Source organism: Triticum dicoccoides, chromosome 5B (genome assembly GCF_002162155.2).
Source record: "Triticum dicoccoides isolate Atlit2015 ecotype Zavitan chromosome 5B, WEW_v2.0, whole genome shotgun sequence".
Classification (NCBI taxonomy): domain Eukaryota; kingdom Viridiplantae; phylum Streptophyta; class Magnoliopsida; order Poales; family Poaceae; genus Triticum; species Triticum dicoccoides.
In genome coordinates, this window is record NC_041389.1 from 685,952,296 (window position 1) to 685,960,535 (window position 8,240).

General features: G+C 49.1%; 2 protein-coding genes across 2 annotated transcripts in view; both read right to left on the reverse strand.

Annotated features, from left to right (window-relative positions):
• The window catches only part of LOC119312627 (epoxide hydrolase A-like), a 3,250-nt gene extending 2,854 nt beyond the window's left edge, over positions 1-396 (reverse strand). Inside the window, exon 1 of the mRNA XM_037588369.1 lies at positions 3-396. Within this exon, the coding sequence (XP_037444266.1) occupies positions 3-314 (312 nt within the window). The 5' untranslated portion in view covers positions 315-396. The remainder of the gene's footprint in view (positions 1-2) is intronic.
• A 2,747-nt stretch (positions 397-3,143) lies between these two features.
• LOC119312630 (epoxide hydrolase A-like) lies at positions 3,144-8,026 on the reverse strand. The gene is made up of 3 exons (XM_037588371.1): positions 7,481-8,026; positions 3,968-4,168; positions 3,144-3,868 (listed from the first exon to the last, which is right to left on the reverse strand). Exons 1-3 carry the CDS (start codon positions 7,832-7,834, stop codon positions 3,383-3,385), a joined length of 1,041 nt encoding a protein of 346 aa, XP_037444268.1. The 5' UTR covers positions 7,835-8,026; the 3' UTR covers positions 3,144-3,382.
• Between the last annotated feature and the right edge of the window lie 214 nt (positions 8,027-8,240).

Below are 8,240 nucleotides of genomic sequence, written 5' to 3' on the forward strand. Positions count from 1 at the left end.
ACCTGGCGGAGGCGGAGGGCGTCGAGGAGCGCGACGAGGTCCCCGACGACGTGGAAGGCGGTGTAGGAGGCGGGGTCGGGCGGCGCGGAGGTGCCGCCGTAGCCGCGGAGGTCGGGTGCCACGCAGCGGTAGCCCCGCGCCGCCAGGTGCTCCATCTGGTGGCGCCACGAGTACCAGAGCTCCGGGAAGCCGTGCACGAAGAGCACCGTGGGGGCCGCGGCCGAGGCCGGGCCGGACTCCGCGACGTGCATCGTGATGCCGTTCGCCTCCACCTGCCGGTGCCTTATCTCCCGCGCCGCCGCCGCCGCCGCCATGGTCGGACGAACCGGCCGGGCTCTGTCGCTCTTAATCGACGGGCGTGTCGTGCCGCTTTGCTCGGGTGACACTGAAGCGGGTGGGGAAGGGTTGCTGCCTTTTGACTCTGCCGACGTATTTTTTCGAACACGCTACCAAACGCTCATATACACGCGTATAGTGGCTAAATTTTGTGTTTTGACCCTTTTTCAAAACATATTCGAGATCTGACCCTACTTTATAAAAAAATTGGGATCTGATTCTTTTCTTACCGCCAAAGCCCCTGGCGGTAAGTTATAACAGCCTACCGCCAAGGCCCCTGGCGGTAGGGTATAACAACCTACCGCCAAGCCCCGTGGCGGTAGGTTTTTTTTCTAAGTATAGAACAGTGTATGCTCGCACCTACCGCCGAGCACCTTGACGGTAGGGTTGTGCAGTTTACCGCCAGCCTGTATGGCGGTAGGTGTGTTTCCTACCGCCAGAGGCCTTGGCGGTAGGCTGTTATACCTTACCGCCAGGAGCCCTGGCGGTAAGAAAGGATCAGATCTCGAAATTTTTGCAAAACAGGGTCAGATCTCGAATAGGTTTTGTAAAAGGATCAAAACACGAAAATTTGCCGCGTATAGACTTATTCCTATAAACGCACGCATGCACATCCTACCCTTGTGAGTATCTCGCCATCGACGGAACGTCTCTCACTGATCGCCGAAAATTCTAAAATTAATATAGGAATAAATGCGAGCACCGGGACTTGAACCCTGGTGGGCTGAGGATATCACAGTCACTCTAACCATTCAATCACAGGTTGGTTCGCATTTTGATGGCAATTTTAGTTGTTGCGAGATGGCAATTTTTTGCCAGCACCAGCAAACTTCTTGTGGACTACATAATTGCAGTGGAGTTGTCATACTCACTAACTAAAATTGTCATGCTCATCTAACACAAATTATCATCAAAACCATTCGCAAATGTCATCTTCTCCGAGCGAAAGACTCAAAATCGGTTGCCAACAATTTATAGTTTATCAAAGAAAATTAAAGTTAAAATAATGGACAACATCACCCCAGGCAGTACATGCTTGTAATCCATCACCACCAGTTTAGAGGGTTCGAATAGTCAGTCAATAGCTCTCACTGAAAGAGACACAAACTGTCAAGGTGCGAAAGAAAATCAACAGATTAGGGGACACAAACTCTCACAAGGCATTCCTCGGTGCCGGTCAAGATTTCGTCGAGGTAGAGAGAGACCGGAAAGATCTTATTCCAACACATTATAGCCGCCGCCGCCTCATCGATGTCGCCAGAGAAACAAAACCTTACAAAATACCAACAGACCCCTACTCCTCTTACCATCAACGAGTCCACCCGACAGGGAAGGGGATGGGGCATCCTCAGATATGGTTCTCTAAGTCAGGGGTTTTCTTCTACAAGTTTGTCTCGTTAGCATTGTTATGGTGTGGTTATGTATCTTGGTGAGTAACGCTACCTCCACGAAAGCTTACGAGGATTTTACAGAGTGATTTTGGAAGGGCCCGTAAAACTCCTGTAACAGGCCGTAGTTTTAGTATTTTTGTTGCTTGGTTTACCGTCTCTGGTTTCGACCAATGAAGGTTGGCTAGATTCAGCTTCATCGGGGTGCATGTGAGAGTTCTATTCCTCAAATCCATCTGACTATCCGTTATTGCAGATGGTCTACATCGATGACTTTTTGGCCGCTGCTTCTATAAGTTTCTGAGTTTAACAAGTTCACTTCGCCAAAGACAGAGGCTCAGAAGCACGAGGAAGAAGACTCCGGCACCCTAAAAAATGATTACTTTTTTCGGAAACACTAATGCCCACATGTGTGGGTGTTTGCATCTCGCCCACAAGTATGGATCCGTGTCCGTTTGTGGATGCACGAATCTTGGCATGTTTGTGTTGCCACATAGGATTGGGCTGGTGTGTGGGCATTCATCCGGTCGTCCACACGTCCGTTTCACCACAGGAAGGGGCCGGCATGTGGACATTTAGCAGTTCGCCCACATGCCAGATTTCACTCACGCACAAGGACTGATGTGTGGGCATTTGCCATCTCGCTCACACGCCCGTCTCCTCTCCCACACTCAAGCTGTCAGTTGTCATGTGTTTTGCAGTGTACATAGCAACTGCACTAATGTGCTTGTAAGCAGATGGCAACCTTTTCTTTTTTTTTACCCAAACATGTCAGTTGCCATGTGTTTTGCAGGGTACACGGCAACTGCCCTAGTGTGCTTGTAAACAGATGACAACTCTCTCTTTTACCCGAACATGTCAGTTGCCAGGTGTTTTGCAGGGTACACGACAATTGCCTAGTGTTAGTAGGTGGCAACTAAAGTTTTCAAATCATGGCAACTGTAGTAAATAGACTATACATGGCAACTGCCTAGTGTTAGTAGGTGGCAACCCTTAAAGTTTTCAAATTATGACAACTATAGTAAACCAGACCATACATGGCAACAACTGCAGTTGTCCAAAAATGGCATCTGGCACTTGACCTGAGATGGCAACTGCAGTTGAGCAACCATGGCAACTGTAGTTGTCCGACATGGCAACTGTAGTTCAGTGACATGGCAACTGCAGTTAAACGAACATGAAAGAGGGTCCAGACCATGGCAACTGCGGGCGCGTGGTGACTGTCACACGAAACGTGCGGGACCATGAGATAGGAGGCCTGACGTACGGGCGTGTGGGTGTTATCTATTTTGTCCACACATAGACATGTGATCTTCTTAAACACCACACAAAACGTGTGGGCAGACCTTTTAACACCCACACGTGCGTCCTACTTTTTTCAACTTCTGTAAGTTGTTTTTATGTACTACTAAGCTTATATATGACCACGTTTGCCCTTTTATAGACAAACTGTTATTAGTAAAGAGTTCTGACGTGACCATGCATACGCATGGGCATACAGAAACAGAGCTCCGTCGATCAAGCAGAGAAATTACTATTATCCACGGTAACTGATGCGATGAATTGACAGGCCAGGCCAACGAACAACCAATGAAAGTACGAAACGAACGATGATCAAACTGACAACACACGACGAACGATCGATTTTCAGCTGTTCTTCAGAACTTTGCGATGAAGCTGTAGATGTGGTCGCTGACCTCCTGCGCCCGCTCCTGCTGGATGAAGTGGCCGGCGCCGGGGACGACGACCAGCTCCTCCAGCAGCGGCACGTCCGCCTTGAGCCCGCCCTTGTGCAGGTAGTCCTGGATCCCCGCGTAGTGGTACGTCAGGTCCCCGTCCCCCACGATGAACTTGGTGGGCACCGTCACCTTGGCGTCCGCCCACGGCGCCGCCAGCTCCCAGTTCCGGTCCATGTTGCGGTAGTAGTTGATGGCGCCCGTGAAGCCCGTCTTCTCGAACGCGGCGGCGAAGTAGTCGATGTCCGCCTCCGTGAGCCACGGCGGGAGCGCCGCGTCGGCGTCGTCGCCGCCGCCGTCCTTGGGCTCCTTGCCCGCCGCGCGCTCGCTGAAGCGGTCGCTCAGGATCCGCGTCATCAGGTGCCTCGCGTGCGCCGGCGCGAACTCCTTCTCCGCCACGCCGGGCTCCTGCACCACGTCGCCGTTGGTTAATTCCCAGTCGCCATGCATGGTGCAGAGTAGAGTAGACAGAGCACGTATGAGCAGGGGAGGAGATGAGCAAAAGACCTGGAAGCGGCAGATGTAGTAGGTCGGGCCGTAGGCTTGGTTGAAGTAGTCGGTGGTCTTGACGGCGTCGGGGCCGGCGCGGATGAAGACGTGGCGCATGAAGGCGACGCTGGTGTTGACGAGCGCCGTCACGCGGTCCGGGCGGAAGAGGCAGAGGTACCACGCGATGATGGCGCCCCAGTCGTGTCCCACCACGAACACCTTCAATCCATCCATGCATCCATCAGAATCAGATCATGCTCAGTAAATACATTTGCAGTTACCCGACAATTAAAAACTGCTAGTATTGCTCATCTACGGAACTCGATCCGATTGATTTGTCAATTTGAGTTTCCAAGTTCTCAACGGCGCCTTCATGCATACATCTGCCCACATATCGGTTCGTACACTTGAGAGAGAACCAACTGTACGTACTCCTCTGCACATGTATATCCATCATCATACCAAGATGTAGTCTAATGGAGTAGAAAACAGATTGTTCAATCTTATCCCCTGCATCAGTGATGATCGGCACATTATTCTTCTCTCCTTTTTCTCGAGAGTACATCAATGGCGTACCTTATTTTTATAGAAGACAGAAAGAATATTTACAAGATACCAAGTCAAGATGTGAACATCTGATTGATAGAAACCCCACACCCACACCAACTATAACACACTAGATCACTCTCTCACAAAAGGGTCTAATCCTCCTACACCAAAGCCAGCTATCCTCCAATCCTTCACCTCGAGCAACACCAGATCAGCCAACTGCCGTGGGGGACCTGTATTCGTGCAGTCTATGAAACACCCTGGCGTTCTGTTGCTTCCACAATTGTGCATGGCCGGGACACTAATGGCGAGACGGAATAAATACACGTGCATGGCCGGGACACAAACAGTATAATACCACAACACTGTGCAGCTGTACTAATAGTACGTACTATACGATGTGTACAGCACATGCCATTGCACCACTGTGGAAGATGCCTCTGACAGCCCTACTTGTCTATACTTCTTTTTTAAAATTGATCGAAAGAACGTGGGCTGCCAACGTATAAACTATAGGATGTTTGTACGCCATTTACTTAAACTCGTGTTATGCATTCATTCCCTCTTCCAGCAGGGCCCACACTACATTCATTTCTACGACAAGTAATTTCGAACGGATGGAATACATATTATCCTTACTTGGCAACAGCGTCTGGCCACTTGTCACAGGGCAAACAAAACGAAACAAGTACGCTGACCCCAAGCACGGATTGATGCTTCCATTGAAGCCAAAAAGGAAAAAGAAAAATACATATCAGTTGATCTAGATATCGTTTAAAGAAGATCACTCGGTCTATCTTCTCTTTGTACATTCCTTCTTTTTGTGTAGTATATATAGTATTATTTCCGTTCGGAAATACTCGTCAGAGAAATGGATGTATCTAGACATATTTTAGTTCTAGATATATCTATTTTTATCAATTTCTCCGACAAGTATTTTTGGACGGAGGGAGTATGTACTAAATACATTTTTTTTCTATAAATTTATGGAATATGAATCCTATGTTTTCCCCATAGAAAAGTTGGTTATTCTAGCCAATCTTGTAGTACAAATTTTGGAGAAAATGACTATACAGCACTGTCAAAAATTGGAAGATGGGGTACTTCACATGTGTTGAGACACTCTACAACCTATACATATAGAAGGACAAAACAACAAGCAAGGCATCCTTTTCCATCACGTGACAGATCTGAGTAGCAGCAGCAGCCGCCTCTGCATTGTCAACGAAAGAGAAGGAAAATACTACGTACTGAAAAGAAGAAATAAGATTTGCTTTCAAGTTGATCGCACTCATGAAAGTCACATTCCTGGTGGTGGAAAGAAGAAAAAAGGGACGTCGATATCGCTGCTTACAAAAGATCACTTGATCCATCTTCTCTTTCTGCATTCCTACTTTTTATGTGCACCAAGACCTAAAAAAAGTTATATAATAAATGTACGGAATATGAATCCTACGTTTTTTCCCCATAAAAAAGCTGGTTATTCTAGCTACTCTTGTAATACAAATTTTGGAAAAATCACTCCCTCCGTTCATAAATATAATATGTTCTGTTCCCTCCGATCCAAATTGATTGCCACTGATTTAGTGCAATGTGGTGTGCTAAATCAGTGATAATTAATACGGATTTGAGGGAGTAGTTTTTCTTTCTGAATTAGATGTATATACACGCGCGTTTTAGTGTGTATGTGCACTCATTTCAATCCATATGTATAGTTCATATTGAAATATTTAAAACATCTTATATTTCCGAATGGAGAGAGTATATAGCACTGTCAAACATTGGAAAAGGGAGTACTCCTACTTCACATGTGCTGCTACACAGAATGACAAAACAACAAGGCACCCTTTTCCATCACGTGACAGATCCCACTAGATGAGCAGCGGCAGCCTTTTCCATCACGTGGCAACGAAAGAGACGGAAATTACTATACTACAAGAAAGAAGAAAGAAGAGTTGCTTTCAAGTTGATCACACTCGTGAACGTCACATTCTCGGCGGCGGAAAGGAGAAAAAAAGGGACATCGATATCGACAGATGGATGACCATAACTCGGACCAGCACACAATTTAGCAAAAAGAGAATAATATGTGGTTTCCATTTAGCAAAAAAGATGCACGTCGACTCTTTTTTTGTTTAGGAAAAGGACGCTCGCACTGGATTGAAGCTGTCTTTTTCAGAGTCATCTTTGAGATAGGCGAATGAAGTCCAAGAATCACCTCATGTAAAAATTTTGCACAACCAAAAGTAGAGAGATGTCCACCTATTGGATTGCGTTCGATTCGTTTCAGCTGGTTAATTTTTAGTTATTTTGATGGTTTTTTTTAACAACTACCTATCTTTTCCCTGATAAACAATCAGTCTACTAATAACGACTTAGCGAGACCGAATGTAAATAATAAAGTAAGCATATGCAGGGAGGGGGCATAAGGCCTTGTACAATGCAAGTTGCTTAGGAGAGGTGTTTGAAAAATAAATTAGGCTTTTCTTAATTAGGCGTCTCTTAGGTAAAAATAGGCACTGGTGCTTCAGAAAACTCAAACAAGTACAGTAGTACCCTATGGAACAGAGCAAGGAGTACTCCGTGGTATCGCACAGTTCACGGCTTTTTCTTCCTTTGGAGTGGACGGTTCACAGGTCACCGCTGTAGAACAACAGGTCACGTTTGCCACTGCTAGGTCAAATTCGTTCGAAAAGAAAAGAAAAGAAAGCTTTTTCCCATTCGCTTGATTGATGCTGGTTCGTCGCACCCGTGACTGTCACATTCTCGAGCGGTGACGGGTTGGAAAATGAGACGGCGAGATGGATGGGCCAATGGATGGAACGGAACGGAACGGATAGCTGCTCCATCCGTGAGAGTGAGACGGACCGCGACCCGCACCCAACGGAACGGGACGCCGATGGAGCAGCAGCGTGGGGGGGATGCGATGCATGACTAAACTAATCACTACTTGACGTGGCTTTGCTTGACCTTGACGCGTACCTTGCGGATGCCGAGGGCGTCGAGCAGCGCGACGGCGTCGCCGACGACGTGGAAGGCGGTGTAGGACGCCACGTCGGCGGGCGCCTCCGTGCCGCCGTAGCCGCGCAGGTCGGGCGCCACGCACCGGTAGCCCCGCGCGGAGAGGTGCGCCATCTGGTGCCGCCACGAGTACCACAGCTCCGGGAAGCCGTGCAGGAACAGCACCGCCGGGCCGTCCTCCGGCCCGGACTCCGCCACGTGCATCGCGATGCCGTTCGCCTCCACCGTCCGGTGCCTGATCGCCGCCTCCCCCGCCGCCGCCGCCGCGCCGCCCTGAGCCTGCGCTGCCTCCACGCCGTTCACCGCTCCCGCCATCCTCTCTCTCTCTCTCTCTCTCTCTCTCTCTCTCTCTCTCTCAAAAGCAAGCTAGAGCTAGGCGTGTGTGTGTTGGGTTGGGTTGTGTTTGCGGTGGACACGGGAGCGGGGCGGCCGGGTGGTATTTATGCGGGTGCTGCTGCTGTTCGGCGCCGGAAGGACGAACGTGCAAGTGAACGGCTTCAGTGTGAAGACACACGAGGCGCCGGAAGTGGGAGGGTCAGACTGAAAATGTGCCACTCTTGACTGACGTGCCCCCTGACGCACTCGCTCACCGCTCACGACGCGACGTGGGAACTCTCGATCCGCGGCGCCACTCGAGCCGGCCGGCCGGCCGGCCACCGGTGATGGGTTCAGTGCCACAAGATTCGTCTTCGCCAGCTTTCCGGGAAGGCTTTACTTGGAT

Bases quoted from the DNA above. Each gene is read 5' to 3' on its own strand.
- LOC119312630 (XM_037588371.1), bottom strand. From the start codon at position 7,834: ATGGCGGGAGCGGTGAACGGCGTGGAGGCAGCGCAGGCTCAGGGCGGC. The intron at 4,169-7,480 runs GTACGCGTCAAG...GATGGATTGAAG, and splicing joins ACGCCCTCGGCATCCGCAAG to GTGTTCGTGGTGGGACACGA. The intron at 3,869-3,967 runs GTCTTTTGCTCA...GACGTGGTGCAG, and splicing joins ACTACATCTGCCGCTTCCAG to GAGCCCGGCGTGGCGGAGAA.